The sequence below is a fragment of the Fusarium redolens genome (genome assembly GCF_020744475.1).
Source record: "Fusarium redolens strain MPI-CAGE-AT-0023 chromosome Unknown BKA55scaffold_1, whole genome shotgun sequence".
NCBI lineage: Eukaryota > Fungi > Ascomycota > Sordariomycetes > Hypocreales > Nectriaceae > Fusarium > Fusarium redolens.
The window spans coordinates 5,051,505-5,079,158 of record NW_025763664.1 but is presented as its reverse complement, the minus strand read 5'-3'; the positions used below and the strand labels follow the sequence as shown (position 1 = coordinate 5,079,158).

Below are 27,654 nucleotides of genomic sequence, written 5' to 3'. Positions count from 1 at the left end.
CCACATGACCAATCCTAATCCCATATCAATAGTCACCATCCAACCTCGTTTCACCGAAAGTTGATAATGATAATTTCTTTTTCCATTCCCACCTGCTCCGGCAAATAAATTCAAATGTTGGTATAAGTCAGCCTCATATGCCGTAAAATCAGCCCTGCCTCAAATAAATGAAGCATAAATTTGCTGACCGCATACGCGATGTAAACAGAAGGTAATAATCGCCATCTCGTTTCATCTCCTCAATCCTAATAAAAAGGATTCGGTCCCCACAAGCTCATCAAAATCATCATCCCGGGAGAACATCACATGTCTTCATGTAGTGTCCCATTGGCCCACAGGGTATTGCGCTACGCTCGTGTGCTGTGTATACGCGACATTGCGAGGCCATGAACCCTGAGTTCGTATCTGTTGGAGACCAACTGACCCTACGCTGTGTATAGCATCCATGTCGGTTTCGCTGCTTCCCGTCGTGCGGCTTACTTGTGAATATCCCCCACTGCTACCATTTCGGCTGTGTTCATACGTCCGCGGTGTACCATAGGTCGTGTTGGACCCCCCTGGCGGACTGACGCCCATCGTGTTATCACCAACAGTCTGAATCTGCAGCCCTCCAAACGAGGATTCGAGATCGTGCGCGTACTGGTGTACGCAGTGTGGCTCTGAGATACCGCAAACTTCGGTCAGAATCTGATAAATGCGTTGCTGCACTTCGATCGCTGGAGGTCGGTCGTATGGATTCATCGCCAGCATCCCCGTCACGACGTGGAGCATAGGGGTTACACCTTTGAGAATATTCGCGCCATCTTTGCTCGACGATGACTTTCTAGATGCATCTTTGGCAAGACCTGACATCCATGCTTCCACCTGTCCTAGGTTCTTGTGGAAAGAAGTATCCAACACCGCACCGCCTCGACCGGCCGTCTTGTGTTTCGCTGATCGAAAGGTCGCAAACTTGCTCGTCGTTCGTTTGACTAAAAATGATAAAAGTTCCAAGATGATACAGCCTACTGAGAAGATGTCGGCTTGCTGTCCGCTCAGCTGAGGGTTTGGTGCAATGAACATCGCCGTTGGTGAGCCGCTCGGATCGTACGTCTGCACCATTCCGAAATGTTCGTCAGATGGGAATCTATTCGTCGGACTCGTCGCCCCTGCGGGTCGAGACCACAGTTCTGGCGCAGCATAGTCGTACCGTTCGCGGTCAAACGACGATTTATCGGTGTGAAGAATCACGTTATCGGGCGTGAGTCGTGTTGAGTCGGAGTAAAAGACGTGATTTTGGTTTGTAAAGAAGATGGTCGAAGGCTTGATATATCCATGCGATTGATTCTTGCCGTGGAAGTCACAGAGTGTGTCGACAAGACACAAAATCCAGTTCATAACAAGCTCCCTCCGACGAGCTTTAGCAAGATGCTTGAACTGAGATGGTGTCGTCGCCAGGAATGACTTGAGAGTAAAGTCACCTGCTGGCGTAAACAAAACGTATCCATATCCATGCTGCGTATACGACGCCCAATATGAGATCATGTGCTCGTTCTGCAGAGCCTTGATCCCATGGACAGCATCGAGAAAGTCCTGCACAGGCATAGCTCCAGGACCATTACCCAGAACATATCGTCTTCGATAAAAGACTTCCCCTGGGATATTTGGAAGTCTGACCTTGTCGTTTCCGTGCGACTTGTGCGTTGGTAAGGAAGGCTTCTCGACCACGTCTAGGGGTACTACCTCGTTATCCTTATACGCCACGTGGTTCCCTCGCTGCAAGGGTTTAAGAAGGTAATGAAACTGGCGCTGGTAAAACTTCTTCTCGACTTTCTCATCACGAGTTGCTGTTAACAAGAGACGATCCACGTCTTCGAGGGCAATCGGTAGCTCAGCGTCATCCCAGCCATCGTCGACAACACCAAAGATCTGATCTGGCACACCGAGGTCGACGAGAATAAGGAATAAGCGAGGTGCATCATTTCGAATGCTCTCCCAGTATGTGCGCTCTGTCAAGTCCTCGCCACCAAAGGCAACGGGACGATCTAGGCGCTCAATCTCGTCCGGGAGGAGTTGGCTGGCGACATAGGACCGGGTAACGGTAGCTTCGATGCGAGAGTCAACCCACCACTGTCCCATTGTCGAATCGGCTCACTTGATGAGATGAAAGGTAGGAGAAGACCCCTTGCGGTGCGATGTTTGTGGTTTAGACCTGCATCTGTGGTTGTCGATAGAGAAGTTGGGGGCCGATTATATAGCAGTTGATTGAGTCTCTCATAAGGTGACACTAGGTGTATGTCTCGGCGACTAGGTTGATGTTGAGTTTAAGCAATATCAGTGTCTAATAGGTCAGAATACTCGGCGAGACGGTAGCAGTAGTAGTTGCAGTTGACAGGCAGTTGACAGGTTGGGAACAGGGGACATGAGTAGTTTCATATGAAAGTATGTATGATTCAGTTGAGTTGTGTATGTGATGTCCAGGGATAAGGGATAAGTATCAGGGTTCGCCTCATGGTTCAAGGCGTGACACGGACATACATGGACATGGCTAGGTCCAGAACAAAGTCCGTAGGATGAACTGAGTGACAGTGAGTTGCAATTGGATTCAAGCTGGAGCTGTATTTGCAATGAATGTAAGAAAAGGGCGTGGGAGAAAATGAAGGATGGATTGGACTGGCTTGGCTTATCTCTGCAGCCAAAGTGGGATTGCCCGCTCCGTGGCTGCGGGCAGGCCTGGGCTGGGCGCAGAATGTGATGGCGGCGTGATTGGATTGGTGGAGAAGGGTCAGATAAGGTAGGTCTAGCCTCTGAAGTGCAGCACCTTTAGTCTCTGAGACTTTGGTGACACTTGAAGATGGAGTTGAAATAGGGCAATCATCTTGTCAATTGCAGCAGCATTACAGAGTGTGTTGTGCTATGATGTAGTGGCTTGCTGTGTGACTACATGATTGTCTGATTTCAGATGATCATGAATATCCTTTCAAAGATTCTCGAACTCTGTGACTCCTGACTCTAGCTGTAGCGGGCGTTTTATGTCGCAAAGTAACGGAACCAGCGGGCGTATTACAGCACAACGGGTCGTCGGTCCCGATTCGATTTATAAGTAGTTTGTAGTTCGTAATTAATCTTGCAGCCAAGGGAAGCAGGGGCTTTGATCCAATGTTTAATTGTCGCGTGCTCATGTTCCAATATCGGATCCAACGTTGATAGTCTAATATTTCGACAATATCTACAATATCAGACATAACAATACTTGATCGATCCACATCTCGAGTGTATACTTGCTGAAAATACTTCAAAATCGATCCACCCCGTCAATGGATCAAGGTGCAGCTTCTGCGGGCGTAGACAAGGCTCAAGTGACATGACGTTTAGGTGTTTTTCCCCGCCAAGCAGGGTCTATATCCCCACCACCACTGACTGACAACCAACCTACGCCAGCCTCTTCTCACCACTTACAAAGACAGCACAGGCAGAAAGAGACTTTATTAGGCTTGCAAACTTTCCACACTCTCGGGACATTCCATGAAACCTCACCCAGCCTCGCTTCTTCCGTATTAACGGGCGCAATGTCATTTCCGTCACCGAAGGAGAACCAGGGCTGAAACATCCATTCCTGTACCATACTATAATAATGTACCGCCTACTCTCTTCTCAGCAACTCGTCAGACTCAACAACAAGTAGAAGCAACAGTCTCACCCCGTATCGAACATCAAGGGCCATTCCTAGCCTTTACCGGCATGTCCAAGCGACAAACCATACCATATGGCCAACGGCCGTACAACAACCTAAACAGCGCCCGCAGAGCTGCACAAGGCCTCTTCCATCTTTCCAGCTCATGATGTGGTGCGGTTCTCTATACCCGGCCGCTCAACCCGACCTGTCCAGAGCTGTCAACGGTATTAAACTGTCTAGAGCCCGGTTAGCCAGGGGTCAATCACTCGATCCCCTTTCTCGTCCTATAAGATGTCGTTCCCCCTCAAGGTGTATTGCATGTTTCATGCATTTGTAAGCTTAGAAGTTGTTTTCGCTTAGGTTGTCACGTAAGTGGTGGGCTACAACAGGCTCGAATATTCGAATGGTTTGCCTATAGGAGATATTATGGATCGGTGCTCTTCCGACAAACTTGACAAGAGTCAGGAAGCCTGTCAATTAGAATCGGCACATCTTCCATTGGCTATTCCCAGAACTCCATGAGCTGAATACCGTATTCTCATTCAGCCAAAAGGTTACTCAGGATCACTTCCTCAGGTTATACCCTCGTGCTGATTCTATATTAATGCTCCAATAAACAAGCTTCGTCTAATTTCACATTATTATTCTTGATCCTACTCAAACTTTACTCTTCCTATTCATCAAAACTGACGCCAGCGTCAAGTTCACTCAAGCTTTTGTCCCTCTCTCCCCACAAATGTCTTCATCCCACGATCCACTCCCGCTGCCCATCGTGCAATAGTTTGCACCCCCACAGGCAACACGTTAAGCCAGTCGACCCAACGGGCATACAATGGCATAGCAACTGTAGCACCCTTTCCACTATCTATAGCAGCAACAATCTCCTTGGCAACATCCACGGGCTCAACGACAGGTGCGAGGAAGGAGTTGGGTGTCTGGACCCCATAGAAGAGCGGCGTGCTCACTTGACCAGGTGTAACCAACACTGTTCGGATCTCAGGATGGCTCTCACGTAGTTCGGCTGTCAGAGAACGGTGCATGGCTGTGAGACCAGCCTTTGCAGCAGCGTAGTCGGTCAGCTGCGCGGCCCCAACCGTACCAATGACAGAGGAGACGTTGACGATGGTACCGCCTCTTCCACCGCGAATGATAGCAGGTAAGAAGGTTTTGAGGCAGTAGAATGGCCCGAGAAGGTTAGTTGTAAGACTCTTGTCAATCTCATCAAGCGACAGATCCAAGAGAGTCTTCCCAATAACAATAGCCGCATTGTTGATGAGCACAGTTGGTGTGCCGAGCTGGTCTTTCATTAGCAACGAATCTGATAGTCTCAAAAGCTCAAAACTTACATCCTTCTCAATCTCAAGCGCAACCTTTGTGACCTGATCCTTGTCGCCAACATCACACTTGTAGTACGTAACGCCTCTCGCCTCAGTATTCTCCATCTCATTCACATCTAGCACAGCCACCGTCGCGCCGCGCATGCCATAAACCTCAGCAACGAGCAGACCCATCCCACTCGCACCTCCAGTAATAACAATAACCTCCTCACTGAGATCAACCTCACGAGGGATCCCGTGAGCGATGCGCTGGTTAACCACGTTGGCCATCCAGAATAGCGTCACGACGGTAGCCCAAGCAATTGAGGCTACCATAGGCGGAGCCTCCCATTTTACTGTCTGCGCGCGGAAGCATAGCGGTATAATCCAGCAGACGAAGGGGTGAAGAAGAGTTGTGTTGAGGACCTTGAGGAAGAGGTCGATGGAGAGTGGCGCAAACCACGATTCTCGCTGCGGAGGCCGCGGGTACTGAGTAGGCATGATGTATGAGAAATGAGTGTGATACACAAGTAAGAATTAGGTGAGGTATTGTATATCTGTGAAGGGATTGGATGAGTGTAGAGTTCAAGATGAACCTTTTATGAGAGAAACGAAAAGGCCGAAAAGGCCAGAAAGTGGTGAAGTTAGCCAAGACTCGATAAACGTTAGCATGTGGCAGTGAAACTCATCTCTAACTTAAGCGCCCAGCTTGCTACAAAACACTTTACCCCTGTCGCCATGAGCCCACCTCGCAGAGGCTCTTAAACGAGAACCTCCATTGGCAAGGAGCAAATTCAACAAAATGTGATGAACCAATTCATTGGTAGAAACACTCCTGATACGTTGTTTATATGATCAGATTTTATACTGATTGTTTATACACCATTAATTTCTTCCGGGACCCTGTAAAACTGCATCATGATATACATTTCCAACATGCATAATTCATTTCAATAGTAGAGTAAGTTTACAACTATAGTACAATACACCAGCGCCGGTCTATATGCAAATCCCCATCATACCATCGTACATTCGCCATTTTCTAAGTTCTTCCTCGTCCATTTCGAGGAATTGATTGAGCAGTATGATCGTCGGATCGAGAAACTGACCGTGGAGGATACTCCCCAGATCGAGGAGTACGAGGCCTCGGACTATAACCTTCGGATCGAGGAGCTGACCGAGGCGTATAACCCTCAGATCGAGGAGTATAAGTACGAGAACGAGGGGTATAATCACCCCTGATCTCCATATCATCCCGCGCCTCTCTCTCACGGTTCCGCTCAACCGCCTCTTTCTTCCAATCGTGGTAGCTAGGATCTCGAGTGATACCCTCACGTCGCCACTTCTGCGGCGGCTTAATGCCCAGCGCAGCCTTCTGCTCCCAGACATCCTTTCCACGGCGTAACCATCGCGCATTCCGCTTCTCCTCCTCCTCGGGATTAGCCTGCCATTTGCTCCTCAGAATACGACGAATAGCCTCGGGTGATACTTCGAATTTGTTCGATAGCGCTTCGGTAGTGTAGACCTCGGGAAACTGGGCGTTGAGAGCGCGGATACCAGCCAGAGCATCGGGCGAAAGACGCTTTCGAGGACGCCAACCTTCTGGGAACTTCTCTTTCAGAGCCGCCTTTTGGATTTTCCAGTAATTCTCTTTTGGTTGTGGTTGTAACGAAGAGGGACCCTTCATTCGTTGGTTGGGATTGCCATTGAACTCGTTTGCCTCGTTATCGTCTTCTAGTTGCTGTCTCACGCTCTGGTTTCGGCGGTAATTCAAGGTCGTGAAATCTTCTGGCTTTTCTCTCCTCCTCCTCCGAGGCTTTTGAGCCTCATTATTGGTGCCTGGTTGTGCTTTCCAGGGTATCGACTCTGAATTGTCGTCTGTGGCGAAAGGGTCGTCGTTTTTCACAGAGCGATTTTCATCTTCCGATCGAATATGGGAGAAGGGGTCGTCATCTCTTGCGGCTGCTCCGGAAGCATCTTGTAGAGCCTTTGAAAAATGCAAAGATCGGGCCTGTCGCGCCAAGGTAAAATTATTCTGGTACAACGATGGTCGAGTGCGAATCGGAAGACGGAGAAGGGAAGGCGATGCGTCGACTTTGTGAACTTGAGATAGGCCTTGTACGAATATTTTCAGGGGCGTGGCTCGACATGTGCAGCTCATCATGATAAGTTGGATCGGCGAGTGCGATCCGAAGAGTGACGAGAAAAAGTGAACCAAATTTGGCCAACGCAAAGAGGCTTCATGATGGGAGCAAGGGTCCGGAAGTGGGGCCGAGGGTTACGGGCTTGACTCGATTTGGTGCGACGGATTTACATTGCCCCGTGACTCCAAACCTCCCTCTTGCAACATGATTGTTTCATGATTTCAGAATACGCCTACAATGTTGGCATTGAAGTTCGGAGATATCATCTAAAAACCCTTTTGACACCCACCTCACGATCACCAATGATTGAAAACAATGTAGTTCGATTCTTCTACACCCGCAAGAGAATGAAGTGTTCTACTAACACCACGCCAAGCTTCAATGCAATGCTGCATCAACTTTGTTTATAAGAGGCATCATATGAGTTTCTCAGCTTCTTTGTACTAAGAAGCGCATTAATCTTTTCTAGCAATAGGTTGGAATGACATACACCCTATTATCCCCTTTTTCCTGGCTGCTTGCTTGGTATCATGCTCAAGATTGCCTCCTCGTTACTTTCTCCTTCAGCTATAAGTCATATGATACGTTGCAGATCTTCCTTCGTTTCCTGCGAAATCCCATAGTTTTCACTATCGGGTTTATCAAAGAACCCGATGCTGTATCACATGCATGCTAACTATTCTGCAATACTACCCAAACCAACATTGAGATGTCGTTGTCATTGATCCCCCCTCACGACTCGAATTCCATTCCAGGGACGCTAAAAAGGAGCCCATCCTCCATTCGTTGTGTTGGTGTGTTGCATAAAGTCTCGCCACTTCATCTTCGGAGTCACTTCTCACTGTATGATGCGTTGTTGTATGCATCTTTCAAGTCGAGATACTTTCGTTTGCTCGTGTCGATACAAAGTCGGATAATGAATACCGTTGCTCGAGCCACGCTGTCAAACATGCCCCATCCATGCATTCAACCATTACACTTCCTCGAGTATATCAATGGCATCCGCCATTGGCTACACAAGAATCTGTCTAACTTGCTAAGTAACGGGATGACGAAGAGGCGAACCTCTAGTGTCTTTGATCGTGCATCGAACGCCCAGGAACTTAGCTTCAATATCAACTTCATTAGTCTCGTGCCCACTTCAGACTTGATGAAGCCTTGACTTTGCTGAAGTAGCTATGACTGTTAATATCGAGGCAATGCCATTACGATATATCGCTCATCATCAATAACGATGGAACATGATGGGGACCGGAGCTTCTTCCGGGTAAGGTGAAGCTAGCATGTGTCTTTGATCCGTTATAGACGCATCTCCGATAAGACATGTGTGTGTATGTGTTGTTCCCCGCTCCCATTTTACCCATTTTGCTTGTTTTTTGCATATCATTGGGCTTCTTTGTTCTCTCTAACGTGCCAACAACATGTCCGTTGAAGTAAAAGCCTAGCCGATCATCCTTAGCGCCGCTGTCGTTCAATATGAGATGGAGTGTAGGTTGATGTGGCAGAAACTATCTCTTGTCATGTGCTACTATTGGGTATATCGTCCTCGTCATGGAAGAACTCCAGTGGTATTTTAATGCTATATATCCGCAATGACAAAACCGGAGCTTGTGCAGGAGTACCGTAGAGGCCTTTCCAAAGTATCATGAGTCGTGGTCCGTCAAGTCAAAAGCTCAATTTCGTTCGGGACTGAGAGTCATTGCCATCTCCTACCTTGTGAGCTTGTGATTCAACTGAGTATATTCTTCACTCCTAGTTTATGATCCATGCCACATCTGACCATGGATTACTGCTACCCATCTTACTTCAACGACACCAGAATCATTGGTGGTCATAGATTCAACTGGACCTCGGGCCATAAGACCACTCAAGAACTTGACCACTACCTCTATTCATACGACAAGTTAGCCACAGATGCTCTCGATCGCTTAGACCTTATCTCTCCACCTACGACAAAGGAATGGAAGTGTCCTCATGGTTCTGGCCCGGGCCAGAAAGACATTTACGAACTACTTAAGAAACATGCCAACTCAGATGAAATATTGGGTCAGTTATGGGAAGAAGTCTCTACGGTCCCTGAATGGGTTGATTGGGAGCAGATTCAGCGTGGACAACGGGTCGTGTATCAGTTCAGTGGACAGATTCTCTTCGGCGTAAGTCACAAAACCTCTATGAAGAAGCAGATTTATTGACGGTCTACAAGCTCATGTATAAGTCATTATTGGGCGGAATGGGGGCGTATCGTATTGTTGAGACTCTTTCTCGAACCGGTGGTTTTGGCATCAATGTCACTAGGCGACGTCTTCTGGAAACACTCCAGCATTTTATGGAAGTCGTTGACGATCTCGATGCAATAAAACCTGGAGGAAAAGGCTACGTCTCTTCAGTACGAGTACGTCTCTTACACGCTTCAGTTCGAAGACGACTTATGCAACTGGAGCATCAAAACCCAGGATACTTCGATATGGAGAAATGGGGAGTTCCTATCAACGACTTACATACCATCGCCACTATCTCAGCGTACTCTGCTGCTATTGTCTATATGGCTCTTCCTCGTCAGGGTATCTACTTATCGGAGCAACAAACTGCAGACTATCTCGCTTTGTGGCGTTATGTTGGATATTTGCTTGGAACGCCTGTTGACTGGATGGCTACACCACAACAAGCCAAAGCCATGTTGGAGTCCATAGCAGTATCCGAAGTAGCTCCATCAGCGAGCTCTCAGATCCTCGCAAACAATATTCTCACAGCAGAAGCTCGAGCTCCACCACTAAACATGCCACGCGAGGTACTCGCTGCCCACGCATATAGGCTCAATGGCGATGAATTCGCCAGCGCACTCGGTATCGAAAAGCCAGACTTTCGATCCCGACTTGTCGTATGGATGCAGTGTACTATTCTCTTTTTCATAAGTTATAGTTACCCCTGGATGTCAGCCCACATGCAGAAGCGACAAGAACAAGTACGTATTCATTACTCCCCCCTATCTCCACGGTAATACGAACCCGAGAACCTTGTGGCTGACGCCGTGTAACAGAGATTCAAAAACTTTGCGTATTTCATGATCCACAATCATAAAGCGGGCGGTCTCGGTGAATCGAGCACTTTTGAGTTCCAGTATCTCCCGCGCCTCGGTATGCTCACTGAACTAGGCGTGCGCAAGGACCTTGAGGCAGAAAGGGCAACGTCAGCGGACTTCTCCAAGAGTATGACCATCTCGAGAAGGGCAGTGCTCTTAGTCGGCACGATTGTTGGAGCTATTACGGCGGTGAGCCTCGTCAGATTCGTGGGCGTATCGAATATACCGCGCCATTTACTCTCGGCTGTCTTGGCGCAGCAAAGCCTCGTCTGGGCTGATTAGTATTGTGTTTTGATCACTTGCTGGAAAAGGTTGTCAATAAATCAAATCATTTGGGCGAGGTTGGAAACAATATGTGTAGTATCATTCTGATTTCAGAACTGGTATTAAGCCACTAGCTATTTTATACAGTTGCGCCAGTAGGTAAAAGCCAACAATGTGTGGCACATTTACCGCCATTTCCGTGATAGTAACCCCAAAAGACATATTTTACCAACTCCTACAACACATGCTGAAGAGGATGTAATGCTCCATTGTAAACCTAGGTAGACAGACCGCTCGATCGTACCATCACCGATCCCCAGTTACCGTTATCAGTACCCTTAACGCCAGAGTAAATCACAATATAATTGAAGGTGTTCGACTGCGACTAGCTTAAGCATGGTGCATGAGCTCGACAGGAGGCCGGGCAGTGTGTGCCAAGATCGGCTTGGACTGCTCCACAGGGCTGACTTCCTCGGGCTCATCCGTCATGTCGTCGACGATGACAGCAGGCATGGTGCTTTTCGAATCCTCAGGCTTGTAGATGAGTGTAGAGGAGCGCGAGCGTGTTCGGCCAGGCAGTGCAGAGTCGGGAGGAGTGACAGGTGAGTCTTGGTCCTCATCCATAGGTCCAGGCCGGTGGTGCAGCTTAGCAAGCGCATCAGCGAGATCCTCAGCGTGGACCAGCTTGTTGGGCGCATCCTCGAGGCGCATCTCCCAGCCATGGGGAGGGCTAGGTGGCGGTGAGATGAAGAAGAGCTTGCCAGCATCAGGAAGCGCAAGGTGCTCATCGCGCTTATCAACAGGTGTAGGCATGCCAAAGTAGACACGGCATTGCTGACCCATGATAGCCTCGTTATCCCATACTTGGCGAACGGCAATAGCAGCCTGCTCGTCGAAGAAGGAGACGACAATACGGCGGAAGGATTTCAGCGGCGCGAAAGCGTGGATAGGTGCGGAATGGGTGATGAGGTCGCGGATGACTTGGAGGTTCTCGGGGAGGAAGATGGCCGGGTCGGTGAGGTTGGTGAAGAGGAGGGTGTTTGAAGGAGGCGTAGGCGGGGTCATGGGTGGGATATTAGAAAGGTCGAGAGTGAGGTTTGAGCGGCGCGAGGCGGAGGAGGAAGATCGCGAGTGTTGCGGTGAGGTCTCCATTTTGAATGTGGTTGTTGTGAATTTAGATGTAGAGGTGAGGTTGAAGAGCAGTTATGATAACTGGCTCTGGATGATGTTGGATAGAGATGGAGATGTAAATAGTGCAAGATCTGCCGGGTGTTCCTGTCGATCTGTTGATGTTTGAATCGAGTATTGGAATATCGTTTCTCTTGAATGTTTCTGAGTGTTTGAGTTGAGTTGAATGAATAAGACAAAAAGTGCGAAGGTCGGTGGCTATTATATTTCTATGGTTTTCCCACTTTCCAATGGAAGCGCCGCCTCCCGCCTCAGGAACACGACGACATGTCAACTAAGCCTCCCGGCGGCTGGGGAACTCGCTGCTCGCTCTTGTCCAGTGGCCAGGGCACGTACAGAACAGGGCTAGCGGACTCACAGGGGGTGTTGTTCATGGAGTTTGGGGGCTGTGCACTGCAAGGTCCCAGTATTTTGCCTCTTTTGGGCCAGTGAGGCCTTGACGGCTTTGGCGATGGCGATTCCACTTGGTCCGGGCCAGAACGTTAAGCTTTTTTTTTTCTCCTGCGATCAGTCAAAACGAGGAAGGCCCTTGTATCTTTTTTTCTGTTGAGGAGATCTGTGAGGGCTGTGTTAAGAAATGCCAATGCCATCTCGACTCATGTTTGTCTCCATAGAAAAAGTTACTGTCATGTCTTGCCCCGTCTCGACTAATGATAGTCCGTAGGACTAGAGACTCATGACTATCAAACAGAACCTGGTTGGCCAAGTTGGCTACTGTTCAAGGTATCTCAGATATGCTTTTAGAATAGGAAGTCTATAATTCCTCGAATTATACTTTGATCTTGGAAAAGATAAAAATAATGTTTTACTGAACTGATGAGTTGTCGTGTTAATCTATCACAGCCCTCGTACCAAAGGTTGACTTGTCTGATCTTATGTCTCGAAATGCCATCTTCAAACTCCATCCAAGCCATCTCATGTTTTACCGCTCATGAATCGATCCAACCATGAATTTGACACACCCACCCCCTGGAAACCTGCATGGCGCTACTGCAATGTGTTGCATTTTGACCCCGGACATTCAACCTCGATAGACTTTTGCCATAAACAGGTGTTACAAGAGATTGTACAACACAAGCTTAATATTTACTGTGAATAAGGTGTACTTCGAGAAGAATATGTCCATTCAAAGGCGTCTTTTCCTATTCGTAATGAGTTTGCAATACCCAAATGTTCTTAGATATCGACTGGACTGTTAACAAGGCTCCCTATCTAAACGCGAATCCCCCACGGCACATCAGGTGCAGCCAGTCACAGCTCTTAATCACCCAATGACACTTCTCAAAACATCAAAGGCCAAGGGGGCTGTGCAAGAGGAGAAACAACAATTAGAATCCCAATTTTCGGGCGAGCTCATTCCTCTTTCGTCCGAGACTCCCGAACACGATGAGATCCTCAAGTGTAATCCTAAGGCCATACAGCAAAGCCTAGAACATGTCCTAGGATCAATATTCTGTACTGCCTCCAGCTTTGGTCTTGTGGCTATATCTTTTGGCGAGATTGCGGTAAACCTCCGCCCTCTTGACTAGGCTGGGGTCGTCCCGAAACCGACGGCATTGTCTAACTTAACCCCATATTCAAGGCATGGCCTCGGGATATGGAGCTCTCTATGCCGAGCGGGGCTTCGTTTCGTGGGTGAGGCCTTGGCCAAGTCTTGCTGAGACTATCGTCAATGTCGTCACTTTTGCCAACTCTTGCAATGTCTACATTCCGATACGAGAGAAAGAGGCAGCTTGTCTCATGGTTCAGTCACGAGATCCGATTCAATGCTGCTCTCGATCACTGTCTCTGATCAACTAAACCCATGCGCCTCAAGCCAACATTAGTTCAGAATATGCCAGCATATTGATGTCTCTACACAAACAACTCCTCAATTTTGCCAAGCTTTACAATTGTCCCCTGCTTTACCCAGTGACATACAAATTCGAAATCCTTGCAGGGATATTCAAACGGGCAGTTATCTCAACACCAACTAGAGTGGAAAAGTCGTCCTATACCTTCCCGATCTGGAAGTCAAGACATTGGGACTGCAAAGGACTTTAGGCGAGGATTGAGGTGACTTTCAAAAGATCAATTGATCGACAATTCAAGTTGTTGCGATATTCTGCAATCAAGATAACGAGGCGGTTATGTGAGGATATCCATGGGATTTTGGGACCTCGATTTACGAACCAAGGTTGCTCATCTAAGGCTAGATGATCGAATCAGATATCTCGCGTGAATTAGACTTGACCAGAGTCCAAGTGAAAGCCTCGAGCTCGAATCTAGAATCAATACCAATACCTAGTGATACTTTCATCTATCCAACACCGAGGAATCCAATAACTCGTCGGCCTCCCAGCCAAATCTCTCCCTCCGAAACCAGCAACGCCACAACGCACAAGCCACCCGCCTCATCCCTGTTCTCGATACCGCCCCGCTGGGAGGCAGCTCAGTTCAGCTCATCTATGCAAGGAACCAAGAGCCCGGACCAGACGTGGCTCAGATCAACAATAACGTCACTCGAGCAAAGCCATTCATGAATCCTGCAATTTGCAATTACCACGCTTGATTCGTGGCTTGGCTTATGGAAATGAAGCCCGTGATTTTACTATGGCGCAGCAGCTGGGCTCGTGATAGTACGGTTTGATTACGTCAGAGGAGAGCTCAGCCCTTGAGCATTGGGCTTTTCATTGATTCATACAGAGGATACTATACAGATGCGACTAGTTTACAGATTATACAGTCTCACAACTAGCTCAAGGCAATCAAGGGTCCAAGCTGCCATGTCGAGCTGGGCCCATAAGCTCCAGCTTCTCCACACGTTTATTTCAGCTCAGCTACCCTAGCTCTAGCCCAGTCTATCGAAGCTCAACGCCCAGATCCTTAACCAAAGCTTTGCGCACATCCTCATGGAAAGCAATAGCCTCATCGTTAGTCAGAGTCCGCTCCAAGCTGCGGTAGACAATGCGATACGCCATGCTCTTGCGGCCCGTCTTGGGATGTGTGAACTCGTCGATCAGGCGCACATCCTCGACCACGTCACCCGCCACGTTACGGACAATCTCCATAACGTCGTTCTCGTGGAATGTGCCCTTGGTGTTGCCACCTGCTGCTGTCGTGGAGCTAAGCCAGAAGGACACGTCCTTGGGGCAGGGAGGATACTTGGAGAAGGGTACGAAGCGCTTGAGGCTGTCGAGATTATCGGTCACGCCTTCGAATTGAGATAGGAAGCGCTTGTCTTTTGACCAGAAGAGGCGAATGTCGGGGATCTTGAAGAGGAGCATAGCAATGCGGTCGATGCCAATGCCAAAAGCCCAACCCAGTTGGTTGGGTACACCAGCGTTGATGTAGATATCCTGCTTGACTACACCACAGCCCAGAACCTCGAGCCAGTCGCCGGCGTAGTAGACCTCCAGCTCCCATGAGGGGCTGGTGAAGGGGAAGTAAGCTTCTACCCATCGCATTTGCAAAGGCTCATCCACAAAGTTAGGGTCATCCTTAATCGCAGCAGCCTTGGCCCGGGAGAAGATATCGACAACCATGTTTTCTAATGACCTCTTGAGATGCGCACCGATGGCCTCGGCCTCAGCGGCTGTATGATGGGCATCTTGAAGAGGGTTTGTCTCAGGATGCATAGGAGGGTTCGGGTCATCGACCTTGACCCCGTGAACGGGTAGCTTCTCAAAGTCCTTCCATACCGCAGCAGCAACATCGCCATTGGGAACTTTAGTACGATCCCATGACATTGCACCCTCCATCTGATGGAATACAGGATAGTGGCTTCGGTCAATGGCATCTCGTCTGTATACATCCGCAGAAACTAGGTACCCCGCGCTCTGGTTAGCTCGGAAGGTGTCGGCCTGGTGAGCACTCGTATGTGTCCGCAGAAGTGTCTCGCTGTTCAGATAGTATGTGTCGGATAGTGCACGTCCAGGATGGTTCGCAGGAAATCCTAACGAATCGAAGTTCTGAGCTGTCGATACCACAGGGCTGAACTCATTGTGATACTTAAAGGTCGGCTCAGGAAAATTGGCCTGGATAATCTGGCGGGTGATAGACACAGGGTGGTCTTTCAATAGGTGAAGTTTCCTTGTAGTGGCATCGAGGACATTATCGGGTACATTGAACCATTGAGGATCGGTCTTGATGATCTGGTCGCGGATAGTCACGGAGCCTGGAGATCCCGTCGGGGGTGCTGCAACAAGGCCGAACCAGTCAGCGAGACGTCCATGCAAGGAATTGACTGGAACTAGACCGACCCGACGAGTAAGTCCTCACGGCGCAAGCTGTCCGTAGGAGAATAGAGCTCCGGGAAAGATGGGCAGCTCGCGGGGCAGAAGCCCTCAGGCATCGCATGCCCTGGACGTAGAGTCTCATTCTGAAGACTTGTGAAGCTCGACAATTACATTACAGGCCGAACGGGCCACGCAATAGACGCCAATGGCTGATTGATTTATCGTAAATTGAATATTCAAACGCCGAGGTGGTTCCACGATTGGTTGGTTGTATCACCAAAACTGCAGAAAAGTTCGGCGTTCGGCCTTACAGCTCCTCCGGATATAACCAATCCAATTCACTCACAATCAAACTTCAACTTCAGCTCTTCTCCAACGGCCTCGCATAGCATTAATCTAGCGCTATCCTTGCTTCGCTTCGGCGACTTGACAGCCGATCCCGCTCCGATTGTCCGGTTACAGTAGCTAAACACCGGGCCAATTGACAACTTTCCGTGATGTCGGTAGTAACAGCTGAGGCTCATGCACTTAAAAAAGCGAACCCTTGCTATCGTAGTAATCATAACTAACCGACCTTTTTCTTTTTTTTTTTTTTCCCTTCCCACATCATCCACTTCTTATCTCAACTTGACTTAACTTGCGAGACAAGTCAAGTTATGGACTCTTCAGTTGATCGACATTGAGCAGCTTAACTTTAGATAGTCTAAGCTAAACTCGTCTTTTTTCCCACTCTTGCTTTGGCTTGTGAAACTAAAAAACCAACGCACGTCATGGCCACCACTCAGGGAGCAATGAGCAAAACGACCGAGACGGCGCCTGTAAAGGCGGGAAAGGCGACGGCTGATGCGAAGAAGACGACGATAAGATATCCTTTTTGGTTTGGCGGAAGTGCCAGTAGCATGGCAGCTTGCGTTACACATCCTCTGGATCTTGGTATGTTTTGCGATCTCGAAACATGACGAAATCCAGCTAACATTGAACAGTCAAGGTAACTATTCACAACTTCTCGTAACAGTATAACAACTCTTACACTCTTCTAGGTTCGTCTTCAAATGCGCACAGGCAATGCGCCTAAGAACATGGTCGGCACATTCGTCCACATTCTTCGTCACGATGGTCCCCTCGGTCTTTACAGCGGTATATCCGCCTCCCTACTACGCCAGATGACATATTCAACTGTGCGATTCGGCGTCTACGAAGAGGTCAAGACACGTCTTACACGCCGTAACGAAGGTCGCGATCCATCCTTTGTAACACTCGTTGCTCTAGCCGCTGGATCTGGTTTCATAGGAGGTATTGCTGGAAACTTTGCAGATGTTCTCAACGTGCGTATGCAACATGATGCTGCGCTCCCTCCTGCTGAGCGTCGAAACTACCGCCATGCTTTTGACGGCATGGTTCGTATGGCGCGTGAGGAAGGGCCCAAGAGCATGTTCCGTGGTTGGTTGCCCAACAGCGGACGTGCCATGTTCATGACTGCTGGCCAGCTTGCCAGTTACGATGTCTCAAAGAGTCTGCTTCTTCAGTATACGCCCATGGAGGATAACCTCAAGACTCACTTTACTTCTTCGTTCATCGCTGGTTTGGTAGCTGCTACTGTAACAAGCCCCATCGACGTTATCAAGACTCGTGTTATGTCTTCCGCGTATGATCACAACATCCTGCATCTCATTCGCGACATTCACCGAACTGACGGTCTAATGTGGATGTTCAAGGGCTGGGTTCCCAGCTTCCTCCGACTCGGACCGTACGTACCTCCTTTCTCTACGTCAATTCCCAACTAACGCTTTCGCAGACAAACTATTTGTACATTTGTCTTCCTAGAGATGCACCGAAAGGCCTACCGCAAGGTAAAGGGCTTGGACACTAACCTGTAGACTTGACATGACATGATAGACCAGGAAGAAGGGCATGTTTTGGCGTTGTCGTTTTGTCGTTTCGTCACTCAAGAGCGGTGATCATTCTGTTGGCGTTACTGCTTTGTTATTCAAAATCTCTTATATGAGCTTCTTGTTTGGGAGAACCTGTTTTGTAAAACTTACTCAACATAGAGGAGGATAGGGGCGGGTATAGAAGTTAGCATTGTTGTTCAAAGCACTAAAATGTATACGTCGTACCATGATTTGTCTCCTGAAAAAAGATCCCATTCTAAGACCGTGCTATGCTGTTTTTTCGAGACTGTTACTAGTTTCCAGATCACCTCCTGTTTATACCTCCAAACCTTTCTTGATTACGAATTGCCTAACCCATCAAACGCCTCTGTCCCTTACTGCCAAGAAGATCCTCCGTACGGTGTTGTTCCGTAGGCTGTCATGCCGCCTCCGTACGCCGTCTGGCCGCCACCACCACCACCGTAAGGCGTAGTGTACCCTCCATCCTGCCAAGGTGTGGTACCGCCGTCCATGTTCATATCAGGACTTCGAGGACCATCGAAATCAGCTTCGTCACCGCCATACTTCCTAGGGTCCAGGCCCTTTAGAAGACCACCGATCTTTTGCTGCAATACTCTGATACCGTTTTGCACGATTTGATCAGGTTCCATGCTCCCTGATGTTTCAACCTCGAAGTAGAACCTGTTTGGAACTGCATCGTAGTCAAAGGGTTCGCCTTCTTGAGGAGGCTCTTCCCATTCAGCATATTTGCTCTTGGGCCTGAAGTACTACGTTAGCCATAGCCTCGAACCTTGTCCGTGAAACTCACCATTCAACAGCAGGGTCTGTGTCGTTCTCAAACCACCAGTCAATGTGGTGCAGCTTGTTATGAGGATCATACTCAAAGCCGACCGCAGATGTAGGCATCCACTTGGCGTGCTCCTTTGCGATTCCCTTCTTAGCAATGCAGCTAATCTTCAACTCTTGGCCCTTGCGCAGCTTCGCGATCAAGCAGCCGTAACCCTCTGGATCTGTGATCACAGGGCTTCCCACTCCATTCATATGACGTCCATCCACCACCAAATCCCGCGCATACACCTTCATAATCTCGTCCGACGTGCACTTCGCGTGCAGTGTCAGAGTGACACTGCATTGTTCGCAGTACTGCTCGCAGTCGCAGTCTCGTGAGTAGTTGAGCTCGTCAACTCCTTTTGAGTCGAGAGGAATAAGACCCAGGCGGTGGGCGATGAACTCGTCGGCCAGCACGGAGCTGTTGGTCTCGATCTCGACCAGGTCGATGGCGATTGTGGGCACTTCTGCCTGGATAATTCGCCGCACGGCATTGGCGAAGGCAAGATTCGTCTTCGATAGCTCGAAATCAACATGGGTATGATCGGCCTGAGTCGCATCAAATCACATCAGTTGAGTGTCCCCCGAAAGAAAAAAAAAAAAAGGTTCGGGAGCCTTCTCATACCGCAGAGATCTTCACTTGGGGCTGCTCTGGTTCCCCATCCATCACCATCGGGTCATAATCCATTCCGTCCATATTTGCAAGCGTCGCGCGCCTGAAAGAATCAACTAGCAAAGGAGGCGCAATATCGCGAATAGCAAAAACCGATATTGTAAGGTTGACGTGCGGGAAGGAAAAAGGATTCCAGACTGCGGGGATCAAAAGGTGAAGGTGTAAATGGAATAGAGAGTGTGAGTTTTCGCATCAATGCGAACTGAGGCCCTGACTTTAGACGTGCATATGCGATCTGCTGGTGTACCTGGCTCGGGCCCGGAACATAGTAATCCCGCCTTATCGCCCGTATTGACAAGGGTGCTTCAGCGATAACAGAAAAAAATATCCATTGATTCAGTCCCCGCCAAAGTTACCAGCCTCAAGAACAGCTACAGTCAATAAATTCAACTTTACAGGGCCATTCGATATGAAGATCAAGGCCCTCAGCCGCTCCGTATCGGCTCAACAAGCAGCCGGCTCAGATGTCACAAAGCAACCACGAAACCTCGATTCTGCCCTCCATCCTTTCGAGCGCGCACGCGAGTACCAGCGAGCCCTCAATGCCGTCAAGCTCGAGCGGATGCATGCGCAGCCTTTCGTAGGCCAGCTAGGACGAGGTCATGTTGACGGTGTCTACTCAATAGCCAAGGATCCCAACTCTCTTGAGCACTTTGCAAGTGGTAGTGGTGACGGTGTTGTCAAGGTTTGGGACCTAGCCGATAGGGATGAGATATGGCATGCGACAGCACATGAGAATATCGTCAAGGGTCTAGAATGGACTCGCGATCAGAAGCTCTTGACCTGTGCGGCCGATAGAACGATCAAGTTGTTTGACCCTTATAACACACCTAGCGATGCGGCTCCTATATCTTCGTGGCTCGGAAATGGTGCTTTTACCAGCTTGTCGCACCATCGCTCCAAGAACTCGTTTGCTGCTGCTTCAAGTGTGATCAACATCTACGACCTCGAGCGACACACCGCTGCACCTGAGATCCTCAAGTGGCCTACGTCTGTCGACACCATCACCGACGTTGCCTTCAACTACGTCGAGACTTCAATCTTGGGATCATGCTCCAACGACCGCTCCATCGTCATCTACGACCTCCGCACATCTACACCCGTCACAAAGACCGTCCTCAAGTTCGCCAGTAACCGCCTGTCTTGGTCCCCTATGGAAGCTTTCAACTTGGCTGCTGCTTCTGAAGATCATAACATCTACATCTTCGACATGCGCAAATTTGACCGTGCTCTCAACGTTCTCAAGGACCACGTCGCCGCCGTCATGGATGTCGAGTGGTCTCCTACTGGTGAAGAGCTTGTATCCGCATCTTGGGACCGAACTGTTCGTCTCTGGAACCGAGACCGCGGCCACTCACGAGATATCTACCACACCAAGCGCATGCAGCGTGTCACAGCAGCTCGCTGGACCCCTGACGCGCGCTACATTCTCTCTGGATCCGACGATGGTAACGTTCGACTCTGGCGCGCCAACGCCTCACGCCGTGAAGGTGTCAAGTCTGCTCGTCAACGACAGGCCCTGGAGTACAACGAAGCTCTTATCGAGCGTTACCAGCACATGCCTGAAGTTCGCCGCATTCACCGTCACCGTCATGTGCCCAAGGTCCTCAAGAAGGCCGGTGAGATTAAGGCTGAGGAGCTCAAGAGCATTAAGCGCCGTGAGGAGAATGAGCGTCGTCATACTAAGAAGCAATTCGAGAGACGCAGGGGAGAGAGAGAAAAGATGATTCTGGCGAGAGAGAAGTGAGGGAAGTGCAACAAGCCTCACAGTTGCAGCAATGAGAAAAGTTTAGTGGGATTACAAAGGCATGGAAGGGCATTGCAAGGCGTTCGGGTCGTCTATTTATGGGTAATCTAGATGACTTTCTTAAAGAATATACCATTCGTGATTCATAGACCAAACCTCAGTGCAAGATTACGGCCCTTCGGAACATGAGATATTAACTTGATTCAAGCAGGACATCAGATAGGCAACAGACTGAAGGAAGATATATATATAGAAACGTAAATTCTTATAACTATCAGATCTAGACAGTAAAAGATCCCTTTCGAACAAGCACTCAAAACTTCAAGTTTCCCATGAGCGGCATATCCGTCGGCGTGAGCGTCGTGCTGTGTATCTATCCATCACATTCCAAATCCCCATCTAATCTCTCTTCATTCCTTCATCGCCCGCGGCAAGGAGACAATAGGGATAAAACACAACACGTAACACCGTAGGTCGAGACCGACAACTTCCAAACATAAGCTGGTACATGACTCGACCAGAACCGCCCAAATCCATACAGTCTCAATCATTTAATATGAGAAGAATCCTAACCCCCTGAACGCCTAATTGAAATAACCGATGCAAATAATTGCGTCGCAACATCGGAGGTATCTCCCTTTATCAATCGAACGGAAAACGCCAGCCCTTCCTTTGTTGTTTTGTGTATGATGCCATTCCGTTCCATTGATAGTGTGGATAGTCCCTCTTTTGGCGCGTCATTCGTATAATATCATATCCCCGCTATAACGCCAAAAGAAAAAGATCCATGAAGGAAATGTCAAATCGTAGTAGTTAGAGTAAATATGTTGTACAAGCCGGTTGAAATCGGCAAACGGCCGGAAGCGATTAATGCTGTGGCTTGATGATGCTGTTACGAGCCGTCTTTGTAGGTTTGTAGTTGGGGAGCTCGTCAAACCAGCCCTGATCTTCATTGTATCGGTAAGCATGGAAGTCAAGGCCGTAAGGCTTGGGCTCAATAGAGTAGAGCATGCCAAGGGGAATGTCCATGTCTGTGATGTCCGCCAGGGATAAGTCCATGAAATAGGCCATCAGTACTCTACAAACAGAGCGATGTCCAATGATAAGAAGATGGTCTTCAATACGCTCAACCTCCCGAACCATGTCGCGCAGACGGCTCACGACCTGCAGATAGCCTTCACCGCCAACTCCAGGATAGATGTAGTTGAGCTTGTCGTGCGCTCGCTTGGAGAATTCCTCGGGCTCCTTCTGTGCGATTTCCGCATATGTCATACCCTCGAACTGGCCCGCGTTCATTTCGTTGAGCATTTCCCAGTTCTTGACATCGTAATCATCGTCGGCCTCGAAGTACTCAGCTGTGTCCACGCTACGATCGAGCATCGAAGTCCAGACACAAAAGTTCTTGTCCTCAATCTCCCGATACATTTCAGGGTAGGGAGGTGTGTTGTCACCGGGCACAGGAGGGAAAGTAGCCTGAGCTTTCTTGCTTTTCTGCTCAATAAGCCAGTGCTTGCGCTGGTATGTGATGAAGTTGTGAAGAGCTTGGCCGTAGCAATGGCCGCGCTCCGTAAGTGGTGAGTTTCCACCCAATCGTCCAAGCTCGTTGTCGACACTCTGGCCATGTCGGGTAATCCAGATCTGTCGAGGGGCAAGATTGAAGCTAGCGAGGTAAGTGCTAATACCACTGCTGAGGAAACCCTTGAGACGGTGCTGGATCAGTTTTCGGCCGACATCAATCATCTACACTTTGGTCAGCTACTGATGGTCAAAATCATTGCGAATTCCACAAACCTGGATGTATTGCAAGTCGTGCTTTTCCTCGTATTCACCAAGAGGAACGTACGCACTCTCGTATGCGGCGACTCGCTTCTTAAAATCTTCCAGTGACTTCTGAGGGTCCTTGTCACGATAGTCAGGACCAGACAGCTTCAGCCGCATGTTCGCCTCCAGAAGAGTAGGATCTTGACAGATACTCTCAATGAAAAGAATACCCAGCTTAGGCTCCCTCTGCTTGATGCGGTTGGTGATGTTCTTTCTTCGCTCGATAGTGCTGTTTGTGGCATCGAGAATGCCGACAGCGCCGCCTCCATCGAGAAGGTAGTCCAGCAGCTCGTCCAAAGTATCCATAGCACACTGCTCACGCATGGCCGCGGCAGTTTGGTTCTTGGGATCAAAGAACGTAGCGGACTGGTCCACCTCGGATTGAGCGGCATCGTTCAAATCAAGCTTCTCCGGCTCATCCTGCTCGGGACCAAAGGGTGCAGGGTTGCCATTTAGCAAAATGGAAGCCGCGTGCACAGGAGGATCCATGTGTTCCGGCTCAGGCTGCAACTTAGGGTGGACAGAAACCCTGCGTCCGGCAGCTACACGTCTTCGGTTTCCGACATTGAAGATGCGAGAATCATGCTGCTGCCAAGAAAGATATCTTTGAAGTTTCTTGGTGATGTAAGACTTTCCTCGGGCTGGCAAGCCAACCATGACAATAACAAGCTTTGCGGCAACATCACGAGAAGGAATTCTTCCATCGGGTGAGACTCTTGACCGGGTCATGCCCGGGATGTTGAGCGTTGTCGCATGTGGTCGGACTCGTGGTGTTTGATGACCAGAATTCTGTCGTAGCGGAGGACTATTTCCATACGTCAATTGAGGGGTTCTAAAAGCGGGATCGCCAGTACTAAAAGGGCCGAAGGTGGTGGGTATGTGGTTCGCGACCCCAACTGTGGAAAAAAAGAGAAAAAAATGACGGCACTTACATGCGTGGCGAGCTCGGCGCTGTTGAAGTGACGCTTCGCGCATATGTGGGGGTTTCGGTCAAATCGTTTAGCGATCGCAGCGCCACAGCCAACGAGGAAGGTGCATTTGCTGGAGGAGGAAGATGGTCATGGTCACCATCTGCTGGTGGAGGAAGAACCGCGTAGTTATTTGGGTTGTTTGGATTCGAGGAAGGATCTGAAGTTGGGTGTGAGGTAGGATTCGAGCTAGGATTCGATGTAGGTGGTAGAGAATCTGAGGATGTCTGTGGCGCTACAGACGAATGTTGCGCGGGTAGCGCTGGCGAAGGAGGTGATACACCAAGAAGGTTATGCATCACAGATTTTAACAGTCCGGACTGTTTTGATTGTCGGCGACCTGCGTCTAGATTTTAGATAAGTTTATGGTTGAGCGTTTGGTGTTTTGGAGTCCTAGATGCGATCGCGGAGGTATAAGGGGTTCAAGTTATGATAAACAGAATTGAAACAGTATGATTTGATCAAAGTAACAACAAGGTAGCAATGGATGTTGAAGATCTTTTGGAGATTCAAAGTTTGTATGAGGAGAAGAAGAACAACAAGAAAGATTGGATGTGTAGCAGCAGTTGAATGGCTAATAAAGTAAGAGAGAATGGCAGGGCAAATACGTAGTCATTGTTGGAAGGAGCTGTTAAGAAACAAGGCAAGGACAAGGAAACCACGACCATGTACGTACCTGCAGGGGCCACCGGAATCGCTGAAGGCATCTGAGTAACGAGGGAGACTAAACTCCAAATCGAGCAATTGGCGACAGGTTCTGAGTCTTCAAGAAACACGCCGACCAATAAACAATGAAAATCGCCCCAGTAAGGCCCGGCGTAGTGGTCCACAGGGGGCTCCTCAGTGGACTTTGGTGTGTGTTTCCTTTGAGGGAGGGGTCCCTTTTTCCTTTGCTGTACCTTTCAGTGGCGTCAATCTGTCGGGGTGCTCGGGGCATCCACTAGCTTCGCTTCCTTGACCTTTGACCGGAGGTGAGTCTGAGTCGAGTCGAGTCTTGGAGAGGTGAGATGAACTGAAAGGATGGACGGTAGAGTTGGAGGGCCTCCACCAGGTCGCAAGCAGCCCAGTCCCAGTGCAGTTGGAGGCTGACTTGGAGGTCTTGGGGGTGTCGTCGTTGGTGGGCTCGGTGGTGCCGTGCCGCGACTAGCAGTGGGGAAGAATGCAGGACCCTAAAAAGCTGCGGTAGTGGCGCTGGCTGTTGCTTGCTGGCTTCTTCACAAGCTTAGCCTAAGCTAATGTCGCCCAGGTTCAGGTAAGGTTGGCTTGGAGTGGGAATGGAGGGTCTAATCCCGCGGGAACTTGTTGAATCGATGGACGCTGGGTGGTTTGTTTTTGTAAAAGCCCAGGCCCTGAAGGGATAAAATGAAGTTGAGGTCTGGCTTGATAAAGATCTTTCCTTTTTTGGAGTTGTTGAGTTTGAGCCCTTGCCCTACTGTTTTTTCAGTCTCTTGGTGTTAAACAAAAACTCGGTGTCGATGAGTCGATAAACTCCGTGTGTCGTAACGTTCTGTGCTGTTATTGTGCTGTGCTGTATGCCTCGTCTTCCTATAATCTGAGCTAAGGCTTGTTGCTTCGTGTGCTTGGCGCAGTCGTTTTTTCCTGTATTTTTGCTGGTTGTGTCTGTTTGTTATACGTCACCCAGAATAGGCTGTGCCCATCAGAGGGTCTGCAGATCGAAACGCAGCAGGTTGCAATTATTATACTGGTAGCCTCGAAATGTGTTGCTTGGATATTTCAGTTGCCCTGACTAGGGTTGCTGGTACGCTTGAATGAATATCAGGAGAGCGACGAGGCAATGTGAGGTGATGTGAGCCCAGGTGGTTGAGGGCCCGTGTCGGTGGTTTTATTAACAGGCGAGAAGCTAGAGCCCGAGTAAATGGCCGCAGAGTCAAGTCAAACCCCCCCCCCCCCCCCAAAGCGCAGACAGGCACCTCAGGCTTTGGGCTAACTAAGTGTGCGGGAAAATCCATTTCTACTGTACCGCAATGTAAAGTTCAGGGCTAACTTGTAGGAATAGTCAATTGTCAAAAGCTGTATGTACCTATGGTGAAAGCCTGAAAGGTCAGAAGGAAAGCCAAGGTGTGTCTGCTGGCGTAGGGATAGTGGCTCGTGAGACTCGTCGCCCTTGGGTGGCGCTGCATTACATTGGATCGATCCCTCGGTCTTGTTTATACCGACTTACATCTTACATCATTGTACTTTTTTAAACCAACCTCAGCTGTGCATCCTACACACCAACTGGCATTCAGGTACAGGATGCCCTGCAACTTTGCATCAAGATCCCAAGTCACTTCCACCCCCTTTTGGGTTTTGTATACGAATGCACGTTCCACACAGACAACGAGCATAGGCTCATTCTCAACAATATGGTCTGGTTGAGGCACTGTATGTCCATCTTAAATGAAATAACATGTCCCGGGACCCGAGATCCTTGAGCATATGTACCGTCCAGCTGGGCCACCTTCACCTGCCAGCTCCTTCAATTAATCATGTACCGAGTATCCCGCCATATATAACAAAGTATGACATGTCAAGACCTTGCGTGTCCAGGACAAGGTTGTTCAAATCTACGGCATCTGGCGGTATCACAAATCCGAGATATGCTGCATGTATTTTTCAACGCACCTCTCGGATTTGTCCCTTTCAAGTAAATCTGGCGGCTGAGTTTCAAGGACTTCGGATTCACGACTCCGTGGCCATTTTTGGTTCTTTTTGTTAACTCTATCTACACAAGATTCCAGCGAGGATGCTTGTTACAAGCCCCCAAATTCCGCCAAGCTTTTTGGCTTTGAATGGTTCAATAGAGCCTTTGAGACACGGAACGGTGGCGCTTGGCCCTTGCTGGTACACTCGAACCAATGAATCTCTAACTCACCGAGCTTGATCTCTAGTTCGTTTGTGTCTTGTTGTGCTGGTGCTTGTCTCGCCTGAAGCGTTGAGGGCTGGAAGGGATAAAGCTTGTGAATTGGTCGTCATCAGTCTCCTTTGCATTACAAAACCTTTGCAGATGACATGCGCGTCAGTCGACAGCCCAGTCGTGGTAAGACATGTTCTGAAGTTGGATACCTATCACAATCTTCTTAAATAAATACTAAGCTTTTGTTTTTAAATGTTTATTGAACTGTAAATGCCATCCATTAAAGTGTCATCTTTTAACCAAAACCTTGCTTAGATTATACGACAAGTCTATTTCATATAAACTGTCGTCTCTGGTGATAGACTTCTGTCACAGAAAATCAGGGCTCTAGGTAGCTTGGGTCTATTCCATCCATGGATGCTTTTTTCCCTGCAAGCCACACAAACACATTCACTCAGTCTAGCCAGTCAACTCATCCTATGTCGTCTGAGTATCAAGATCATCACACTGAGAACGGAAGCAAATCTTTTAAGGCTTGTTACAATGAAATTGTGATTTTCAAGCTTAAATTTCTTGTCTCTCATCTCGAAAAATGTGCACTTAATCCGGCGGTACTTTAAACCCCCGAACCCTCTGTTCGCAGCTATGCATGGCACCCCTACCAAGCATAGACCGTCTTAGACCACAACGAGTCAAGCTCCAATAGTTCTTCTCCTCACCCAAAAAAACAGACGCCGCGCTACTGCAGTCCAAGACCTTCTTCTCCAGCGCTGGAAGCTCCTACAAGGTACAAGATCCCTGCCCCCTTTCACCTCAACCCAAAAGGAGTCATCTCTAGTGCAGCTTTCTCCGATCTCGCCGCGGGGGAAATTTCACAAGCCAAGCAAAGCGAAGCAAGCGATGAGCAAAAAACTAAACTCGCTTCTGCAGATGCATTGCATTGCATGAGGGGGACAGTCAACTTACCCCCACCGTTATCTTTGGTCTTCTTGTGGTTTCTGCAGT

General features: G+C 48.9%; 10 protein-coding genes across 10 annotated transcripts; 3 read left to right on the top strand and 7 right to left on the bottom strand.

Annotated features, from left to right (window-relative positions):
* Positions 1 to 312: 312 nt before the first annotated feature.
* BKA55DRAFT_498822 (uncharacterized protein) lies at positions 313 to 2,118 on the bottom strand (the record flags this gene model as incomplete). Its single annotated transcript, XM_046186588.1, has 1 exon — positions 313 to 2,118. One exon carries the CDS (start codon positions 2,116 to 2,118, stop codon positions 313 to 315), a length of 1,806 nt encoding a protein of 601 aa, XP_046057348.1.
* Positions 2,119 to 4,296: 2,178 nt separating this feature from the next.
* BKA55DRAFT_552126 (uncharacterized protein) lies at positions 4,297 to 5,641 on the bottom strand. The gene is made up of 2 exons (XM_046191413.1): positions 5,002 to 5,641; positions 4,297 to 4,950 (listed from the first exon to the last, which is right to left on the bottom strand). Exons 1-2 carry the CDS (start codon positions 5,470 to 5,472, stop codon positions 4,360 to 4,362), a joined length of 1,062 nt encoding a protein of 353 aa, XP_046057347.1. The 5' UTR covers positions 5,473 to 5,641; the 3' UTR covers positions 4,297 to 4,359.
* Positions 5,642 to 5,854: 213 nt separating this feature from the next.
* BKA55DRAFT_552125 (uncharacterized protein) lies at positions 5,855 to 7,245 on the bottom strand. The gene has a single exon (XM_046191412.1). It carries the CDS (start codon positions 7,133 to 7,135, stop codon positions 6,014 to 6,016), a length of 1,122 nt encoding a protein of 373 aa, XP_046057346.1. The 5' UTR covers positions 7,136 to 7,245; the 3' UTR covers positions 5,855 to 6,013.
* Positions 7,246 to 8,896: 1,651 nt separating this feature from the next.
* BKA55DRAFT_533169 (uncharacterized protein) lies at positions 8,897 to 10,476 on the top strand (the record flags this gene model as incomplete). The annotated part of the gene is made up of 3 exons (XM_046189428.1): positions 8,897 to 9,268; positions 9,319 to 10,077; positions 10,153 to 10,476. 3 exons carry the CDS (start codon positions 8,897 to 8,899, stop codon positions 10,474 to 10,476), a joined length of 1,455 nt encoding a protein of 484 aa, XP_046057345.1.
* A 372-nt stretch (positions 10,477 to 10,848) lies between these two features.
* Positions 10,849 to 11,610, bottom strand: BKA55DRAFT_683634 (Calcipressin-domain-containing protein; the record flags this gene model as incomplete). Its single annotated transcript, XM_046198533.1, has 1 exon — positions 10,849 to 11,610. One exon carries the CDS (start codon positions 11,608 to 11,610, stop codon positions 10,849 to 10,851), a length of 762 nt encoding a protein of 253 aa, XP_046057344.1.
* A 2,876-nt stretch (positions 11,611 to 14,486) lies between these two features.
* On the bottom strand, positions 14,487 to 16,635 carry BKA55DRAFT_588984 (uncharacterized protein; the record flags this gene model as incomplete). The annotated part of the gene is made up of 3 exons (XM_046194864.1): positions 14,487 to 15,823; positions 15,888 to 16,000; positions 16,631 to 16,635. 3 exons carry the CDS (start codon positions 16,633 to 16,635, stop codon positions 14,487 to 14,489), a joined length of 1,455 nt encoding a protein of 484 aa, XP_046057343.1.
* BKA55DRAFT_552111 (mitochondrial carrier domain-containing protein) lies at positions 16,448 to 17,979 on the top strand. Its single transcript, XM_046191411.1, has 4 exons — positions 16,448 to 16,796; positions 16,847 to 16,851; positions 16,904 to 17,610; positions 17,659 to 17,979. The coding sequence occupies exons 1-4, from the start codon at positions 16,634 to 16,636 to the stop codon at positions 17,738 to 17,740; spliced, it is 957 nt and encodes a 318-aa protein (XP_046057342.1). The 5' UTR covers positions 16,448 to 16,633; the 3' UTR covers positions 17,741 to 17,979.
* On the bottom strand, positions 17,980 to 19,459 carry BKA55DRAFT_552107 (DNA-directed RNA polymerase). The gene is made up of 3 exons (XM_046191410.1): positions 19,209 to 19,459; positions 18,564 to 19,132; positions 17,980 to 18,514 (listed from the first exon to the last, which is right to left on the bottom strand). The coding sequence occupies exons 1-3, from the start codon at positions 19,278 to 19,280 to the stop codon at positions 18,130 to 18,132; spliced, it is 1,026 nt and encodes a 341-aa protein (XP_046057341.1). The 5' UTR covers positions 19,281 to 19,459; the 3' UTR covers positions 17,980 to 18,129.
* A 206-nt stretch (positions 19,460 to 19,665) lies between these two features.
* BKA55DRAFT_497320 (WD40-repeat-containing domain protein) lies at positions 19,666 to 21,003 on the top strand (the record flags this gene model as incomplete). Its single annotated transcript, XM_046186460.1, has 1 exon — positions 19,666 to 21,003. One exon carries the CDS (start codon positions 19,666 to 19,668, stop codon positions 21,001 to 21,003), a length of 1,338 nt encoding a protein of 445 aa, XP_046057340.1.
* A 433-nt stretch (positions 21,004 to 21,436) lies between these two features.
* BKA55DRAFT_54053 (6-phosphofructo-2-kinase-domain-containing protein) lies at positions 21,437 to 24,994 on the bottom strand. The gene is made up of 4 exons (XM_046190277.1): positions 24,469 to 24,994; positions 23,757 to 24,132; positions 22,795 to 23,629; positions 21,437 to 22,743 (listed from the first exon to the last, which is right to left on the bottom strand). Exons 1-4 carry the CDS (start codon positions 24,497 to 24,499, stop codon positions 21,871 to 21,873), a joined length of 2,115 nt encoding a protein of 704 aa, XP_046057339.1. The 5' UTR covers positions 24,500 to 24,994; the 3' UTR covers positions 21,437 to 21,870.
* Between the last annotated feature and the right edge of the window lie 2,660 nt (positions 24,995 to 27,654).

What these genes read in the sequence shown, in the direction of transcription:
- BKA55DRAFT_552126 (XM_046191413.1), bottom strand. Translation starts at nt 5,472, where the DNA reads ATGCCTACTCAGTACCCGCGGCCTCCGCAGCGAGAATCGTGGTTTGCG. An exon ending in CGCTTGAGATTGAGAAGGAT is followed by an intron (nt 4,951 to 5,001) that starts GTAAGTTTTGAG and finishes ATGAAAGACCAG; the next exon opens with CTCGGCACACCAACTGTGCT.
- BKA55DRAFT_552125 (XM_046191412.1), bottom strand. Translation starts at nt 7,135, where the DNA reads ATGATGAGCTGCACATGTCGAGCCACGCCCCTGAAAATATTCGTACAA.
- BKA55DRAFT_552111 (XM_046191411.1), top strand. Translation starts at nt 16,634, where the DNA reads ATGGCCACCACTCAGGGAGCAATGAGCAAAACGACCGAGACGGCGCCT. An exon ending in AGCTTCCTCCGACTCGGACC is followed by an intron (nt 17,611 to 17,658) that starts GTACGTACCTCC and finishes ACGCTTTCGCAG; the next exon opens with ACAAACTATTTGTACATTTG.
- BKA55DRAFT_552107 (XM_046191410.1), bottom strand. Translation starts at nt 19,280, where the DNA reads ATGGACGGAATGGATTATGACCCGATGGTGATGGATGGGGAACCAGAG. An exon ending in CCCAAGTGAAGATCTCTGCG is followed by an intron (nt 19,133 to 19,208) that starts GTATGAGAAGGC and finishes GATGCGACTCAG; the next exon opens with GCCGATCATACCCATGTTGA. An exon ending in ACAGACCCTGCTGTTGAATG is followed by an intron (nt 18,515 to 18,563) that starts GTGAGTTTCACG and finishes GTAGTACTTCAG; the next exon opens with GCCCAAGAGCAAATATGCTG.
- BKA55DRAFT_54053 (XM_046190277.1), bottom strand. Translation starts at nt 24,499, where the DNA reads ATGCCTTCAGCGATTCCGGTGGCCCCTGCAG. An exon ending in GATTCCGGTGGCCCCTGCAG is followed by an intron (nt 24,133 to 24,468) that starts GTACGTACATGG and finishes ATCTAGACGCAG; the next exon opens with GTCGCCGACAATCAAAACAG. An exon ending in ACGACTTGCAATACATCCAG is followed by an intron (nt 22,744 to 22,794) that starts GTTTGTGGAATT and finishes ACCAAAGTGTAG; the next exon opens with ATGATTGATGTCGGCCGAAA.